This window comes from Carassius carassius, chromosome 48, assembly GCF_963082965.1.
Source record: "Carassius carassius chromosome 48, fCarCar2.1, whole genome shotgun sequence".
NCBI lineage: Eukaryota > Metazoa > Chordata > Actinopteri > Cypriniformes > Cyprinidae > Carassius > Carassius carassius.
This window is the reverse complement of record NC_081802.1, coordinates 8,982,145-9,002,031: the sequence shown is the minus strand read 5'-3', so window position 1 is coordinate 9,002,031 and position 19,887 is coordinate 8,982,145. Positions and strand designations below refer to the sequence as shown.

Here is a 19,887-nt window from a genome sequence, read left to right as displayed (position 1 = left end):
CAAGTCAATGGGACACAACTGCTGCTAATGGGGATTGGGAAGTCGCTCAGTCTATTAAAACAATTGAAAAGCCAAATATAAATGCTGGCCGTCATATTTTCTCAGCCTTCAGGGGAAGTAGTTTTACAGTCCAGACATAATGCAGTCAGTCCAAAACACACCAGTGTGATTCAATACTCATTCACTTTGTTGCAAGCAGTCAATATGTGTAGTCTGAGAAGCAATTTAATCTCATCCAATCATTTACTTGAAAGGGTTACGTTTTCAATGGATGGATCTGGACTGAATTGCACCAGATCCTTACAATAGATCATATATATTATATATAATTGATGCAATATATTATTTGCATTTAATACTTTAATACTATAAAATATTAAATATACTATATATTACCACATGATGCGAAGCCTCCATGGAGTGTATTAAAATCGTTTTATGCACAGCTAGCCGTGCATTATCACACTTGCCAGCATTGACAAGTTAAAGCTGTTAATAATGTGTGCAGATAACATTGAATTGAAGGAATTATAGCATTTATTTAAATTCATTATTGATCGGAAATACCACACCACCACTTTTTCTATCTCTCAGTCTCTCGTTTTCAATCTACTCCTCCATTCTCTAGTTCAATGCTGCTCCCTCGACCCTTGTCCCCTCTGGCCTGTTGTTATATGCCAGAAAGGCTGTATGAAAATTGCAGTGCATTTCAAAAATGGAGTGAAAGCAGACCTTTTGGTCCTCCAACCCTTTTTCTCCAGTAATACATTGCGTTTGCCTCCAACAGACTACCATATATTTTCTCCACCCTTATCCTTGTGTGCATTTCCTCCACGGCCTTGTTTGGTCCGTCTAAACATATTGCAACACACAGGCATTATTGCTAATAATAGTATATATTTGCTATTAAGCTACTTTTTGGATTTTTCAATAGTTAACCGAAAAAAAGGAAGGGTGCTGTACAACCCGAATTCCGGAAAAGTTGGGACGTTTTTTAAATTTTAATAAAATGAAAACTAAAGGAATTTCAAATCACATGAGCCAATATTTTATTCACAATAGAACATAGATAACGTAGCAAATGTTTAAACTGAGAAATTTTACACTTTTATCCACTTAATTAGCTCATTTAAAATGTAATGCCTGCTACAGGTCTCAAAAAAGTTGGCACGGGGGCAACAAATGGCTAAAAAAGCAAGCAGTTTTGAAAAGATTCAGCTAGAAGAACATCTAGTGATTAATTAAGTTAATTGATATCAGGTCTGTAACATGATTAGCTATAAAAGCTTTGTCTTAGAGAAGCAGAGTCTCTCAGAAGTAAAGATGGGCAGAGGCTCTCCAATCTGTGAAAGACTGCGTAAAAAAATTGTGGAAAACTTTAAAAACAATGTTCCTCAACGTCAAATTGCAAAGGCTTTGCAAATCTCATCATCTACAGTGCATAACATCATCAAAAGATTCAGAGAAACTGGAGAAATCTCTGTGCGTAAGGGACAAGGCCGGAGACCTTTATTGGATGCCCGTGGTCTTCGGGCTCTCAGACGACACTGCATCACTCATCGGCATGATTGTGTCAATGACATTACTAAATGGGCCCAGGAATACTTTCAGAAACCACTGTCGGTAAACACAATCCGCCGTGCCATCAGCAGATGCCAACTAAAGCTCTATCATGCAAAAAGGAAGCCATATGTGAACATGGTCCAGAAGCGCCGTCGTGTCCTGTGGGCCAAGGCTCATTTAAAATGGACTATTTCAAAGTTGAATAGTGTTTTATGGTCAGACGAGTCCAAATTTGACATTCTTGTTGGAAATCACGGACGCCGTGTCCTCCGGGCTAAAGAGGAGGGAGACCTTCCAGCATGTTATCAGCGTTCAGTTCAAAAGCCAGCATCTCTGATGGTATGGGGGTGCATAAGTGCATACGGTATGGGCAGCTTGCATGTTTTGGAAGGCTCTGTGAATGCTGAAAGGTATATAAAGGTTTTAGAGCAACATATGCTTCCCTCCAAACAACGTCTATTTCAGGGAAGGCCTTGGCATGGCTTCGTCGTAGAAGAGTCCGGGTGCTAACCTGGCCTGCCTGCAGTCCAGATCTTTCACCTATAGAGAACATTTGGCGCATCATTAAACGAAAAATACATCAAATACGACCACGAACTCTTCAGCAGCTGGAAATCTATATAAGGCAAGAATGGGACCAAATTCCAACAGCAAAACTCCAGCAACTCATAGCCTCAATGCCCAGACGTCTTCAAACTGTTTTGAAAAGAAAAGGAGATGCTACACCATGGTAAACATGCCCCGTCCCAACTATTTTGAGACCTGTTGCAGAAATCAAAATTGAAATGAGCTCATTTTGTGCATAAAATTGTAAACTTTCTCAGTTTAAACATTTGCTATGTTATCTATGTTCTATTGTGAATAAAATATTGGCTCATGTGATTTGAAAGTCTTTTAGTTTTCATTTTATTAAAATTTAAAAAACGTCCCAACTTTTCCGGAATTCGGGTTGTACAAAGGTTCAAGGATGGAAAGGAAGAGGACGAGGGATCGGCTTGACTGCTGACAATTTTATTTAAAGAATAAATTATGAAAACGGTGTCTCTCACACTGGCAACAACAATCTACGATCACTTCCGGGTTGCTGCTTCCGTCAGCAGTCCTTCTCCCTCTACTCCGGTTTTCCTTGGCGTTAAATACTCTCTCCACGCCAATTACTGAAACAAGTAATTTATTGTTTATTTCTTTTTATTTTTTCCTTGTTTATTTCTTTATTTTCTAATGGATGCATGGATGGATCGATCAATCAATTTAAAATTAAAATTCATCATTTAAATGTTAATGTTGCTGATGGGTTTCTGTTAAATTGTTATTTGTTAAATGTAATTTTATGTTATTATAAAATATCATATTTATGTATTATTATATACAAAAACAAAACAAAATAAACCCTTCAGCAGCCCTCAGTTCCATTGCTATCAGGCTCCCTAATTGCATGTAAAAGATGAATGAAGTTTGCCCTACAACCCTAGAGAGCAACTTTCTTCTGGGATGTTTCCCAAGTGGAAACTCAGCCCACTGCAGCATCTCGCACATGGGCGCATCTGTTGATTGATGGCTATGTGGGCAAGCCAATCCTGTACACGGTTGCTCTTTATGCCGAATGATCACTCCGCCCGCCACCAGTGGCTCATTGAATCATCCCTCGGCACATTCCATCCTGCATGGAGAAGTGATCAACAAATCATTGACAATCATTCTTCATTTGCTGACAAGTACCCCAGCACTATGGGCTGTGTGGGTCCCTGCACCCTCGGGCTGTCGGAAAGGACTGGCACACACATACAACCTCAGGTCCATCTGCTCCGTCAGACTAATGTTGGCAAAGACAGGTAGAGGGCGGCCCGGTTGGCAGCCCAACATGACAGCAGGGGGCGGAGCAAAAGAAAACACAGATCTGGAGATTAACGAGCTTTTATGAGTTTGGCTCACCAGGCGATCACAGAAGTTGTACACACCTGCTGTCCATAAAGTCCTGGACTGCCACATTGCTGCAGTTTACAACAGCTAAAGCCAAGCTTTTACAGTTCCATACTAAAACTCATTGCCCTTTTATTTTTCAGGTCAGCGACAAAAAACCTCAAATAGTCAGATGCAATGTTTTTAAAGGCTCAGACCAATATCTAGAGAACAGAGAGTTTTCAGTTATTTGTTACTTGTGTGTAAACTTATTTTTACTTAAATAATTTGCAAATCAGTTTGAAAGAAATAAGTTGATTTTTACTAAAAACTAAAATAAAAGAAATATAATTTTATGGAATCATTAAACTGTAAACAATTTACATACAATTATTAAAAAATATTATACCCAATTATTCTTTAGACATGAACTTCTTTATTGTGTTCCTTAGTCCTATTTTTTTTACTACATATATTCACAACAACATAAAAAACCCATTTTAAATAAAGACTACAACCAACGATGCAAAACAACATGTGTTATCCTATTCCAGTACTTTTTCACAAATAACAAATTCACAAATTTTTGTTAAAAACATATAAATAAAAAAGAAAGTAAACACTGCAAACCAAATTGCAGAACAGCATTTAATAATAATTGTAAAATCTGTTTGTAAAAAATAAAAAAATAAAAAAACTACACTGAATAATTTAACTGAATCATTAAAATGGAATAAAATATGAACTATTAAAAAAACCAAAAACGTGGTAAAATAAATCTTTAAACATAACAACCTAGAACCAACCAACCAAGATGTCAACCTAGTTTTATAGCCCTATTATAGTACCAAAAGTAAACAATATAACCAATAGTGCATTAAGGGGGCTTTCACACTGGCAGTTTAGTGCGGAACGGGGCACGGTTCGCATGAAAATTCGCTAATGTGAACGCTGTCATCGGACCCTGGTGTGCACTGGGGTACCAAACCCGAGACTACCTGGAGAAGGTGGTCTGATTTCGGTTGCTCCCGAGCTGTGGCGTGGGTCAAGTGAATGTGCAAGCAACACACACTCGGGTGCGCACTTGTTCAGGAAGTAAAGTATCCCGCGCATGCGTAACACTGTTGATATCAACACACGAGAGAGCCGAGGTTGATCTCACACACTCCTAAAAGTCCAAATTAAATTAATTAAAAGTAAATAATTAAAATAATTAAAATAAATTATTATACTGTGCATAATAGCACCAAAATAACAAAACAATTACAACTATGCTCAGTCGCGTTGTGTTCTCCATGCATTTTCTGTGTGTGTTTGCGATGACGTAAGGTGACTGCAAACGCACCTGGGTTCGATACAACTATTGAGTGTGAAACCAGACCAACACTGCGGGCGGCGCCGGGAACAATCGCACTCGGTCTCGGACCGCAGCAAACGAGCCCAGTGTAAAAGCCCTCTAGGTAATCTATTAAATTGTGAATATGACATTCCGACAAATATGATATGAATCATAGTGTTTATCTTTGTATTATTAGACAAGACAGTTCAGAAGACAGGATGCAAATGAGGATGGAGAGCTAGAATAAAATTAAACAAAACAAGAAAGTGTGAAGCAGAGGGAGACTAAAAAGACAGGCTTGAGTGTTGTAGTGTAGTGTGCTTGACTGAAGGCTGCACTAATGGGGGGATGAAATGATGTGTGCTGGCCTGTGATTGGATGCTGATTCAGTGGTGTCAGTCATCGTCCATGGGACGCTCCTCCGCAGTAGGATGGGAACAGAATTTGTAAAGCCCAGTCATTTACTGTACATTTGGGGACAAATTGATTTCCTATGAAGTCAGTGTCTGGATTTTGGAGACTCTTATCGCTGTGGCAGGCGGATGGAAGTGTTGTCCTGGGAATGAGTTCTAGAAATGAATAATGGGGATGGGATGTGGGGCGGTGGGGTGGTGGGGGGGTCTCTTATCTCAGCTTCACTGGGATGGCTATCGCATGAATGCTATAGGACCTTGTCTGTCTGTCTGTCTGTTTGTGTGTGTGTGTGTGTGTGTGTGTGTGTTTGTCTGTCTCTTTTCATCTGTCTGTCTGTCTATCTATCTGTCTTCCTATGCAACATCTGTCTGTCGATCTGTCTGTCAATCCATCTGTCTTTCTATCCATTCTGTCTGTAAAGCTGTCCGTCAGTCGATTTGTCTGTATATCAATTTATCTCTGTCTTTCTATTCATCTGTCTTTCTGTCTTCTGTTTACCTGTCTATCCATCTGTCCGTCTGTTTTCTGTCTATCAATCTCTCCATCTGTGTCAGTCTATAATTGTTTTTTTTCTTTTTTTGCTTTTAGTTTAGTAACATGCTAATATAAATTTCTATGAGAGTCAGTTGAAATGTATGTATGTGTGTGTGTGTGTGTGTGTGTGTGTGTGTATGATTAACATGTAAAAGTCGGCGCACTCTATTAACCAGCGGAAGCGAGTCTTAGATTAAGAAAGTTATGCAAAATGTGCAGCGCTGCGGGAGTAGGATTGAAAAACTTTGTGCTACACGGCTTCCTTGATCCTATTCTTCTGATCCAGGATTCATCTGTCGGCTGATATCTGATTCATTTTGACCATTTTAATGGTGAGAGTAATAAGTAAGAGCTGACTTTTTTTTTGCTCGCACAGTCTCTATTTATATCCCAGTTAGACAGAAATATCTGATCTTGTGCATTGATTAGAGCTTTGTTGGGTTTTCAAAGTGCGTTGTGAAGATTCCCCACCTGGAGAAATAAGGCAGATCTCCTCATTCCCCCATGATCCCCCAAGCTGTGTGGATTACATCACAGCCAGGGTTAGAAGGGGTTTACAAAATCTATCCTCGGCTACATAAACCCTCAGGTCGTCGAGAGTATCTGATCTGGTGGGGGGGAAATCTTCACCGCTGCATCTCACTCCATTCCTCTTGCATTTCTCTTTTCGACACATTGCGCTCCTCTATTCACCCCCCCCCCCCCCGCACACACACACACACACACTCTCCCTCTCGTTCACTGTTTGAAGACAGCTTTGAGAGCAAGTCTGACCTCCCCACACCAGAGAGAGAACAGAGGCGCTGTCAGATCTGAGGAGCAACACTTTGAAATGTTGTGACACCTCTGCTCATTAGCTTCTGCAACGCTCTCCGAGTTGTTGCACTAGCCCTGTCAGCTGTGGCTTGGTCACTGCCTGACTTCAGCTCACTAAAATGCTGCCCCAGCCAAAATCCAGCAATTAAGACTCGACCCAGACCATCCCAATAAATCCTACAGCTGTTTTTCTCCAAACATCAATTTGATTTGGAAGAACACATGGCAGATGCGTCTAAGGATTGAGAATACTTTGACTTGATTAGACACGAGCGTTGTCTATCCTTAAATTTGTCTGCTGTCATTCTATCTATCTATCTGTCTATCTATCTGTCTGTCTGTCTGTCGATGACACTGTATTTTTTTCAGTTTAGTGAATAAGATGCAGGGTTTTTTGCTCTGAAATGTGCAACTGTTTTGTGATTTCGCCTCTAGATTTTTCAGACCACATTTGACTACAACCTCTGGCCCTTTTAACCTTAATCAACTTTTATAATGTACTCATCTATGGGCATCTATATTTATCTTAAACCGATCAATGGCTGAATGGCTTCTATTGATTGAAGCACACCCATGTGGTTTGCGTAACTGAATGTATCAATCTTTTGGTGCGGCAGTCGCTGTCAGTGGTCTGAGATCCTTTAAATGAAGAAATGTCAGAGCGGTATTGATACATGTGAATGCCGGTCATCATTTATACCTCTCAGCTCCCAGCGGGTGACTGGCTCCCATTGTGCAAATGTGATTTTTACTGACATATTATTGCATTGCAAGCCTTCCCTTCAATCCATCTCAAAATCATTACCTTTATCTATCTATCTATCTATCTATCTATCTATCTATCTATCTATCTATCTATCTATCTATCTATCTATCTATCTATCTATCTATCTATCCTTTAATGAAAAACTGTGATAATTGATCAAAATATTTGAACACTTTGTATTTTTATGATTACTTAATTTTATTGTAATTCTTAATTTTTATCGCAATCAATCGCAAACACAAACCCTTAACCCAAAGTTCTGATGAAATGACTTGAAACATTGCTGAAAGCGTGACAATTTGCAGGACCCTTCATGTTAGCTTCATTAGGAGCGACTCAAGAGACTCTTCTTAGACCTAAATTGACGACTCTGTTTCATCAGTGTTTGTTCCCACAGACGTGTTATTGTAGACCGCCGCCTCAGTAATAGCAACTTGTGGAAAAGATTACAAGGGTTTGGCAGTGCTGCGTCCTTTTGCACTTATATATTATTGTTTCATTTTTGTTTGCTCATCCACTGCTCCCATTTGCTGATTATCCCACTCCATAAAGCTCTCCACGCTGAAAAAGCCATTCTTGCACCGCCAAAGCAATTATGATGAAGACAATCAACAGAAACAGGACGCACGCCTCTCTGAAAGAGTGTAATTTATCTTACAAATGTTAAACAGTAATAAAATAAGGTCTCGGAAAGCTGGGAATTTCATGCACATTCACTCGGTTGGGGTGTCATTGCCAACGACTGCAGCGATTTGAATCCTTTGAGGAAATGTCAGGGTTGTCTTGTCATTGTCATACATCTTTAGAGCTCTCTTAAACTCCTCTTCCCCGAAGAAATGACAACACCTTGGAAGAAGTTTCTTGTGAGGAAGGTCAAAACTCAAAAGTTTGAAATGGATTATATAAGCATTAGTAGAAAATGTGCAAACAGTCTTACACTACATTTTGTTTTGGCATTTTATCCATCAATTTATCCATAGTTCTATTTATTGTTCAGTCATTTTATCACTCTATTGTTTCATCTATGTTCTATTTACCATTCTCTCTATCTTCAATTTCATTTGTTCTATCACTCTATAATGCAATCTATTGTTCTATCATTCTATTTTCTTCTATTGTATAATTTTATTGTTCTATCCATCTATTGTTTTATCTATCTGTAATTCTGTCGCTCCGTCTATCATTCTATCATTCTGTCTATCTATTGTTCTGTCTCATTCTATTGCTGTATCATTCTATTGCTCTATTGTTTGATCTATCGTTCTATCATTCTTTCTGTAATTCTATCGTTCATTCTATCTATCGCTCTTTCTATCGGTCTGTGATTCTATCACTCTGTTGCAATCTCTCTATCTATCATTCTATTGTTCATTCTGTAAATGTTTTTTCAATCGTTCTATCTATCTATCTATCTATCTATCTATCTATCTATCTATCTATCTATCTATCTATCTATCTGTCTGTCTGTCTGTCTGTCTGTCTGTCTGTCTATCTATCTGTCATTCTATCTATCTGTCTGTCATTCTATCTATCTGTCTGTCATTCTATCTATCTATCTATCTATCTATCTATCTATCTATCTATCTATCTATCTATCTATCTATCTATGAAAACGTTTTAAATGAATTATATAAATATTTGTAGAAAATACAGATACATTGAAATACTCCATTTTGTCGAGGCATTTTAGAGTCATCACCTTCCATGATGTACTTTCTGAGTCGGCACAAAGCAGCGAAGCCAACAGTTCAGTGTCTGTATACACGGACAAGATGGAAGACATGAACTTTGATAGCTTTGAGCAAAGGCTTGGAGGTGCAAACAATGCAAGGACAGTGGAGCGCTGTGTCCCAGACTGCTGATGCATTTCAAATCGGTCACCATCAGATCCGTTCACATTTCAGTCATTATTATTTGAAGCCAGAAGCGCAGCATAATAAAATATCATCAGAGAGAAGTTGTGGAAGAGAGTCCTTGCTTTGTGGTATTGATCTTTCTCTTCTAAGAACGTTATTAGATTCTGATCCCATGAAAAATTGCTGGATGGATCATTTGGCTGTGTTATACTTGATTGAATTTGAGGTCTCATTTATAAGGGAAGGGAGGACTGTTTACATTTTATTTGGCACGTCATTTACAAATGCCCCAGCAGCCGCTGAAATTGAAAATATAAATCTGGTCAACACCAAACTAAGCCTCTTCCCTCCAGCCCTCGGAAGCTGCAGAAAATTCTCAATACCAATGTCAGAAGGGACAGGGTTGACTGACTAAGGCTGCCTCAGCTGTATTGTACAATGTTTTCAGCACAAAATACTGGCCCTGTTTGTCTCGTGTGGCCTCTCTTCCTGTCCGGGCCAGCTCTCAGGACACTTGTTTTACTAAGGCTGCTGCCAAAATACTATTGGTCTCCAGAGGAAAGAAGGGATGCCTGGTCGGTGAGTGTCTCTAGAGGAGCCATTCGAGCAGGAAGCATGTAGTGTGTGCATCCCAGTGGTCTGTTTGATGTTAGCTCATTTTACTGATCCATTTGTAGTTCGTTCTGGACTTGAGTCATTTACTTTGAAGCAGTTTTATCAATTTGCAGAGTAGTGGTGAACATATTAGGTGAGCAGTAATTGCATTGACACGATCTGCAAATCGGTTGGATAAATAATTGAATGATTCTGTTTCATTAAAAGTCCCATTAACAATTATTTTAGTAGTTCAAATTTAAATGAAGACTGCTGTTTATTTTAGAATGGTAACTTTTGGAAAATGTGTTTTACACAGAATATCATTTTTATGGAAGATGTAATAAAATATGTTTAAATATGTTGATTAAATTGTGTTTATTTCACAAATAGTAACTAAAAACAAAAACATATTTCATTCTCTAACTGGAACACTGCAACAGTCCTTGGTTCCCTTTTTAGTGTGACATGAGTAAATTTAAATAATTTCAGCAGGTTAGAGCACTGATTGGTTTTTAAGTGCTTTTGATTCACTCGAAAGAACTGTTCATAAGAATCATTAATTCAGGAATCTGATTACATTGCGTAGACTGTGAGTTTTTGATTCACTCAAACTGGTTCATTAGAGTCATTTGTTTCAGAATCGAATTACAATGGTCACACTTTTTATGTTTGATTAACTAAAAAGAACCACTCATAAGAATCATTACGTAATTCAGGAATCGGACTACATTGCCTGCACTGTGGGTTTTTGATTCACTCAAACTGGTTCATAAGAGTCATTTATTTTGAAACTGAATTACACTGGTCGTGCTGTTTATTTTTGATTCACCAAAAAGAACCACTCATATTAGAGTCATCCATTAAGAAATCAGATAGTTCGTGGTGTGCACTTATGATTCACTGAATAGAACCGGTTCAAAAAAGTCATTTGTTTGGGAATTGAGTTCTTGCTGTTTATTTTTAACTCAGTGGAAAAAATCCACTCATGAGAATCATTTATTCAGGAATCAAACTACACTGGTTGCACTGGACATTTTTGACTTACTGCAAACAATCTGCCTATAAAATTTTTTACTCCTGCATTCTGCGGATGTGCAAATTTTAGATGCATTAATAAGAGAAGCATGACTCCATTATCCACCCCTTATGGTTTCTGGGATTGGGCGTCTAGACATACCAACTCTTTCCCTGCTTGAAGTCCGCTGACACTTTGATAATAATAGGGCTAGGTAATAGGGCTACCACTGGTTCCCTTTGATACTGTAGAGCTCTCCTTTCATCCCAGCAACCTTCTTCTGCATCTAAAACCTCATTAGTCCAGCCATGGGTGTTTTATACTCCGGGCAAAGAGGAGATGATCCAGCCGCCCTCTGCCTTTGCCCTCTCTAGAGCCCAAGAGATACACTCAGATGGTTTGTAGGCTAGAGGCTCTCGTTTACCAGCTGTGTCTTAATTGATTTTGCCCTCAAGCTGGGGATGAGCAGAAGAAATGGTTGCAGGCAGGTGGACTATTGGATTTAAAGTGTGTGTGTCTATGTCTCCATGCACCCTGCTGACCCAGTTCTAATTTTATGTGTGGCTATGTTTATGTGTGTGGAAATACAAGAATGAGAGTCTGAGAGTCTTTTTTTTTTCCAAAGCTCAAAAATGAAATGCTTTAGTCTTCCTGTTCTTCTGCTTAATGCCAAAGGGTCCTAAAATGTTTATGTTTTATTTATTTAAAATGCTTTAAAATGCAGAAATATTTCATCGTTATATTTCTTCAGGGTTTTCTACATTTTAGTAACCACAAATAGTACAACTTTGTTTATTTAAGCATTTTTCATATATTTTATATATTTAATTATATTTATGCAAGGATAACATTTCATAGCATATAAACACATGCATGCATGCATAAATAAATTAAGCTGTATCTCAAAACTATCTTAATCTACATGTTTTTTGTTTTTGTTAATATGAAGTATTTATTTAGTTTTATTCTCAGATGTTATGTAATAATATTTATATTTTTTATTATATTTTTGTATTTATTTATTTATTTATTTATTTATTTAAAACTCATGCCTAAATATTTAATTCAATATTTAGTTTTGTGACCACAAACTGCACAACTTTCATTAATTCATTCATTCAAGCATTTTTAGTATAGTTTATGTATTTAATTATATTTATACAAAAATAAACTAATAAATATTTACAAAATCACCTACATAAATGCTATATTATTATTCAAAGCAGTATTTCATGTACATTTATGTATTTATTTTTGTTTTAGTTAGTGCATAATAATATATTATAGTATTAGGTTTATTATGAGGATTAAAATAATAATCACATGCAAAATCACAACAAACATAAATGCTATTGTTATGTATGCTGTATTTTAGATGTACATATCAGAAATATATCACATAAAACAAGTGGTTTTAAAATGTACAAAATACACTACATGACGTTTGGCTTAGGGCCACCAGAAACAATTTGAGTTGCACAAGACGAACCTCAACAGATTGCAGCCCAGAAATTTCTAATAAAAAGCTGATGCCCAAGTTCATTATATAATTTGCACGCTGCTTTTTTCATAGTTAACTTTTATGCTGCATTTACTTTGCAAAATGACATTATGAAATGTCAAGTTTACCATCACAGCTGTCATGCTGAAATATCTCAAGATGTGCCAGTGACTGTTCTGCAAATGTGCTTCGTATGGTAACCTGGAAATTGATTTGAGTTCAACTAGTGTAAACAACACAAATGTGTCTAATACAAGACATTGTTTTTTTTTTTTTTGAAAACCTAAATACAAAAACTAAACTGTTAAACTGTAGCTGTATGTTTAGTTGATATTCACAGCTGCTCCCAGATTTTTATGTTTTTAAAATGGTTCCAGCTCATTATTATAGTGATAGTATTGTACAAGTTCATTTCTAAAATGCCAGCATGACGGTTTACCTCAGTAATTGGAAATATAGCAATGTTAGGGCATATGTTATTTTTATAATAGAAAAATAATGACAACAAAATTGACAAAAAACCAACAACTTTCCACTGTGCTGTTTTTATAGCACTTGAGGTACTTTCTCAGCGCTAATGAAACGGTTAAAAAAAGCTCAACCCAATGCGTTGTTTCTGAATCTTTCTCTCTCTGTTGGTTCTCACAGATATTGATGACTGTCAGTCCAATCCATGTCAGAATGGAGGCACCTGCATTGATGAGATCAACTCTTTCGTATGTCTTTGTCTGCCCAGCTACGGTGGAGCAACCTGTGAGAAAGGTAATGAAATAACACACGTGCACTTACATGCAAATGATGGGATTAGAGAGATTTTAGAGGTGGGGAAATTCCTGATCCGGATGTGATCTGGAATAAACAGCATCCTTCCTTTCAGACTGTTTTGTGTCACCCTAAATGGGATTACATAGCGATAAAGACAGACTGATACATAAAGGATGTTTGAATGTTTGATATTGCCACTCATATGATATTGCTCATATATATATGGCGATATATGAGTTGATATTTTATTAGTTGAGTAAAAAACAAGTATCTTCAGGTAGAGGTCTGAAGGTGAGTCTTTTCAGACGAAACAAGCTGCACCTTTACTGATACATAACACATTTAATCCTGGTGTAATCCAAGCGGTGTCAGACCTCCACAGCACGATCGCTTTCTCCTGCCTAAATGTGTTTGCTGTACCGTCTGTGGCCTTACAACCAAGCGTTCAGCTGCAAGGCAATGAAGCATGGGCGATCAATCCCGTCCCTGTCGTGAGAGAGAGAAAGTGAGACGGAGAGGGAAATGGGAGTGAGAAAACAGAGGAAGCAGTGACTTAGCGGGTCAGACTTATGATCGCTCTGGTGGAGCGAAATGCACCTTCACCTAAATCCTCCCCTCCAAATGTACCCCACAAAGAGAGTGGAGCCCTCCCATCATACACACACTTTATGTCTTGTAAAGTGGACTGGAGGAGTGGAAGCTGTAGACTGGAATGGGTCCATGGCTGCCCTTCTGGTGGTGACAGGATGTTCATTTTTGGGTGAACTATTCCATTAACATGCAGGACTACTGTGAGTGTGACTGTAGTCTTTAATTTACGTTTTATTTTGTTCCAAGACGTCATTAAACGCTTGATTCTGATTGGTCACAGTTTGTTGCAAAGTATTATAGAGCTTCAAAGCACACGAGGGTTGCATCTCCACCTTGTCACGATTTCTGTTCACTTTATAAATCTGGTTTATTTCTCACCTGGGATGGCATTTTTAAATGACACCTTGAGAGCCACAATCTGGATGTTTTTGTGCGGGGACAGTGGTTAATGTACAATCGCACACCCCTTCAGTAAGAATGATCAAAGAGGTGCTGAAGCCAGTGTCAGGTTCATTTGTTTGCTCGCCCAGTCTCCGGTGTAATGGGATTCAAAGACTGTGTGTTCTCATCACAACCACATCAGTCCTTTGAAGCTCACCTGCCTCCACCAGAAACCTCCAGTTTCCATGGTGACCACTACCAATGTCAATAAAGCAACAACACCCCCAAACCGGTCAGGTTCAGAGGCCAGCTGTTGTGTGTATCAACAGACCCACTGAGCCAATTAATATGTTATGCTAATTGCAACTCTTACGGACACTCAATTTGAGGTAAAAGCATTTCTAAACAAATGCATTAAAGCATTTCACAGCGATCTGTAATGTATTTTTGTGGGGAACTAGTCCTCAATTGTCTTTAACATTGTAAAATTTTCATGCACCATTCGCTCTGAAGAAATGTAGCTTTTAGAACCTGTAATCTTGGCTCAAAAATCTTGGGAAGTACGTGCACTTGCCCATTTCTGCGGGCTTTGTTAAACTTGAAAACTGAATGGGAGAAATTCATAAACATGCATAGCGTGCTCGAAATGTCCTCTATTCTTCATGCGGAGCAAATCATTTGCAAATTGAATAAAAAGCTGATTAGTGTGTGACACGCTTAATTAATCCCAGTGCTGCAGAATGCACTTCAAAACGTATTTCATGCCACTTGCGTATGTTAATATCGCATACTTGTTCAGTTCTATATCTTTTCTTTTTAATTCCCAAGCCGTGACGCAAATATTTGTTCAGAGAGAACAGAAAGTGCCTTTCGGATAAAGGTGCAGAGTCCCAAGAGAGGATGAATGGACATTAATGATGCCTGTGGCTTGTGTCACATTTTAAACCGATGCTTTCAATGCAGTAAAACCACCTGCAAAGACTCCCGAGCACCACTATTACTGCATATATCTCTCAAGTGCAAGCAATTCCCACCGTATCTGCCTGACTGTGAAGTATTGGTTAAGTCAAATGTGTGGGGAAGATTTATGAGCTGGAGTCATGCATGATGCTTATTAACTTAGGCCCACCAAAATCATTTTGTTGTCGTAGTCGGAGTTTGTCCATGGTCTAGCGTGATGGCGCAAACATCTGAACTAATGTTGTTGTGGTTTTCACACAGCCTTACTGTTATTACGATATAATTATTTCAGAGATCACAACACAGTTCACCCGGGGTTGTTATTTGTTTGTTTGTTTGTTTGTGTGAAGGAACAGTGACTCAATGGGCAACTTTTTCTCTATGTTCAGTATAGATGTACATTTGTGCGTATAATGATGTACTGTTTTCTTTATGTATAATAAACCAAAAAAACTACTATGGCCTAATAGAATAAGTCTAAAATGACATTCTAAAGAATAATTCTAATCATTCTTTTAATAAAACACTTTTATTTACTGTTAATGAAATAATTAATAGTTTAAAAATATTACATGGGATTTATTATTTTTTTTATTTGACTTCAAGCAATGACCTGATGTTTTTTTTGGTTTTTAGTTTTTTGGCATTTTGACCCTTGGTTCCCAGACAAAAATGCATGTCTTGGCTGTTTTAACTGAATTAATTTTCTTTCCTTTTTTTTTTTTACATATAATTTAATTAATATATTAATTTACAAATTTACAAATTGTAAAGAAATTGTTTTATTATTTTCAGATAATTTCCTTTATTTCTATGTAGGTTTTACCAGAAAAAAACAAATGACCACTTCATTTAATGCATGAGTTAATATACAAAGCATAGTTTTGTTACCTCTGTAAGATCACGGTGGTGAGTTCAATAGATGCAACTGAAAACCATCAGGTTTCACCATTTGGAATGATCATGTAGGAGATTGCACCTAACATTGTACCTTTCAAAGAGTTTGTTTTCTCATGAAATTGGTCTGAAATAAATAATTGATACATCATTTTGTAATATTGGTTGTTAAATGGTAGCCAGATATTTTATCTCACATATCTGTGGCATTTTCCATTCAACCCACTGATAGGTTTCTGTTCCCAAGTTCGCCTACTAGTGAAAATTACTATTGGAGCTTGTATGTTTGTAACAAGGTTAAACAATTCATAAATTTCTTTTATCTTGAGAGAAGTTTTGTCAGGAGTAGGAGATTGATTGACAGCTGAAAAGAGTTGTGGGCATGTTACATGCCGTCTAGTCTGAGCTGGAAGCAGGCAGACGGGAAAATAATCAAGACCGACAACTGTACCACTGAGGTCCTGCATCAACTAATACAGAACACAGCCAAATTAATCACAGTCTTTTGGGTCTTTAGATAATGTTTGCACTAATGAAGATTTCTTAATTATAACATCACATCAACAGGAGCGTGTGGTGAAGATTACTAAACATGGGTGGTTGAGCAGAAGTACAAATTGCTAGTTTGTCTTTTTTTTCAATTTTTTCTTTCTGAATGTGACTCAGAAACTCCCATATATATTTATATATATATATATATATTAGTGGTGGGCCATTATCAGCGTTCAGGGAATTATTTTTTTTTTAAGAAGCTTTCCCAATGGAAACCTCGACAAGACGCACGCCTGTTTCACACATAATCCGTCTGCAGTGCATATGCAGTCCGTGTGCGTTTCGTATGTGGTGCAGAAGCAGCACAACTCATACTCATTGTGCTTTCACACAGGACTCGTTTGCAGTACACTACTTGGTACGTAAACGATCGCTGCACTGCTGCTGACGCAACGCTCCTGGAACGCACTGACGGACCGCAACCGCGTGAACGCTGGAATCCGTTAAAATGGGTGCGTAAAAAAATATGCAACGCATACCCACTGCAGACGGAGTAAGTGTGAAACAGGCGTAAGGTTGTTTGCACCTTGTGCAATGTGGAATTAATTTACAGCTTTCTCAAGCACTTTGTGATGCATTTTGGAAACAGGAGATGAGCCCCTGGTCTAATGCACCACCTGTCTTGAGAAACCCGTTCTAAAAGACTTACTTTTAGTCATTATTTTAATTGGGTAGCACACATATTCTGAATCCCTTTGGCAGAATTCAAATAAACCATTTTAATCTAGATTAATCTAGATCAATTCCAAGATTACAGTGAGATTAATCTAGATTAAAAAATGTATCTATGCTAGAGGGCTGCATTGGGATTGAGTCCCGCGAGACCCAACGCAAATCTCGTGGGAGCGGGCGGTTTGAATTTTGCTGCGGGCGGGAATGGGCGGCTAAAAAAAAATCACCGCGGGATAGGGAGGTTGCCTAGCGACATGATGGAGAAGATGTCAATAGATGATGTAAAAAAAGAACCTCAAACGAGGTATTTACAGCACAAAAACTAAGCAAGGAAAGTCTGACATTTGGAGAAGTTTCTCAATTGTGGGAAGACGATGCGTCCGTTGCTTCAGTGCCAAAGCCGATCGATGATGAAATGGCTGAATATCTCAGAGACGCACGGGATTGGGACCGCAGTCGATCAGCAACATTCTCTTCCTCCACAGCAATATTGCAATGTGATTGATTTGTTAAATTCATTCGTTAACGTTGTTTATTTTATGTTATTTATTAGTGTTGTTTTTTGAGCACAGCCCCTCGTTGCCATTTGTTAATTAGGTCAAGAGGCGTGATGATGCCAGTGTTATTGAGCAGGCTGCCTAAGTTTGAATGTTTTTATTCTTATTTGTATTTTTCAAACAGAATACCTGCGACATTTGGCTAATAATTGTAAAACTGCTGTTTTTCATATAGCCTAGTTTATCATATTATGTATATTTTTTTTGCAAAGAAGTCTATTTTTATGTGCAAAGTTTTTGATAAAAACGAAATTATATTTGAATGTATTGTGTGTTTTGTCTTTTTTTTTCTTTCTTTTTTACATGCAGGCCAGGGAAACGAAACAAACAACCCCATGAATCTCTTTAATAATATCAATACAAATACGTGTTTTTTTTATTCTGCGGGACGGGAGATACCACAAAATCAATGCATATTGTGCGGGAATAAATTCTCAGAGTTTTGCGGATGCGGGCAGGAGTGTAACACATACGTTGCGGGAGCGGGCGGTAATGGTCAGAAATTCGGCGGGCGCGGGCGGGAGAGGGATGAAGAAAACAGTCCCGCGCAGGGCTCTAATCTATACCCACCACTAATATATATATATATATATGAAATATGTAATATATACATATATATATATATATATGATAATATATGAAATATATATATATATTCATCCTTGAATTGACACTGAAATATATGCATACTGTATGAATTAGAAGTTGTGAATTAGAAAAGCAAGATTTATCAAGACCAACTGTGAATGTTTGGTAGAAATTTTGACAAGATGATAGGTAGACAAATTAAACAACAGCATTTGAAAGTGTTGATAGAAAAAGAGTCACTTTCTTCCTGTGCATCAAAGTTCTGTCAACCCTGCGAATGAAAAGAGAAAGCAGTAGACTCTGTTGAGCATTGCAATTTGATCAGTCCAACAGACTGGAACCACACCATGTACAAGCTTCTGGATCCATTCAGCACTGTTGACAGAGTACTGTAATACAGTGGGAATGTGTCCAAAATGGTGTGCTCCAGCAGAGCCTGCCCTCTTATCTCTAGTTGCAGGAAGAATAGAGATGCTGGAGGCATTACAAGTCACTGTTGGCATACCTTGGCACCCAGCCCGGAATGGGAAGGGGCGGTTGTCACCGGTCCTCCACCTGAAAGCCTTCGCCCCAAAACCAAGTAAGAGTTGGAATGCTTTGAAGAAAGCAACCCAACAGTGTTCAAAGCAGATGATGTTGCTTTGCTTTCAGATCCTGTGCTCATTAAACTAGTCCTTCTGCAAATATTTGCAAAAACAAACCCGTGGAAAGGAAGAGTGAAGTCTTTAATTTCTTTTTTGAGAGGCTTAAACTGGTAAATCACAACCCAGAAATTAATTGCATTTTGATAGGGTCCAGCAGCAAAAAACAATGCCAAATGTAAATAATAAAATGCACTGATCACATGTGTAAGTTGGAAAGGAAAGCAAACAAAGGTTTGTCAACTTTCAAAATGGAGAAAATTATTTCTGTAGGCCTATATATTTCACTGTTGATCTGAAAGGCTGTGCAAAACAAAAAGCAAAGCAAAATGAAATGACAAAATAAAAAATGCAAAGCAAAAAACAGAGTAAAACAAAAAATAAGCAGAGCAAAAGAACAAAACAAAAAGCAAAATGAAACAAACAAAACCAAACAAAAAGCAGAGCAAAGCAAAACAAAACAAATCCAAACAAAAACAAAGCAAAGCAGAACAAAAGCAGAGCATAGAAAATCTAAGCCAGGCTAAACAAAAAAAAAGGAAAAACTAGACAAAATTAAACAAAACAAAAATCTAAAGAAAACAACATAAAAGAGCAATACAAAACAAAGCAGTACAAAAGCAGAGCATAGCAAAACAAAGCAAAAACAGTGCAAAGCAAACAGACTAGTTAAATACAGGTTTTTATCAGAGCTGTGGAACAGAGGGTCATGCAACCTCTAGATTCTCCACTGTTCTGTTATTTTAAGGCAAAAAAGGCAATTACAATCAATAAAAGTTCTTTGAAAGGCTTGATGGCTGTCTTGGACACAGTTTATGTGGAGCTTCTTTCAAGTATGACACACCGACGGCCGGCAAATTTTCCTGATTAATGCGTGGCAAGTGAATGAGCAGCAGTTAAAAATAAAAAGGGCAAGTGCTTCCAGCTGAGTGATTGGGTCATTTATCCCCATCACAATGTGATATTTTAGTTTTGTGATTTCG

At 37.8% G+C, this 19,887-nt stretch overlaps 1 protein-coding gene across 2 annotated transcripts in view; it reads left to right on the top strand.

Annotated features, from left to right (window-relative positions):
• Positions 1 to 19,887, top strand: part of LOC132131449 (neurocan core protein-like) — a 115,337-nt gene that overhangs the window by 76,828 nt on the left and 18,622 nt on the right. For both annotated transcript variants that reach the window (XM_059543474.1, XM_059543473.1), the window contains exon 10: positions 12,949 to 13,062. In XM_059543474.1, the coding sequence (XP_059399457.1) occupies positions 12,949 to 13,062 (114 nt within the window). The remainder of the gene's footprint in view (positions 1 to 12,948; positions 13,063 to 19,887) is intronic.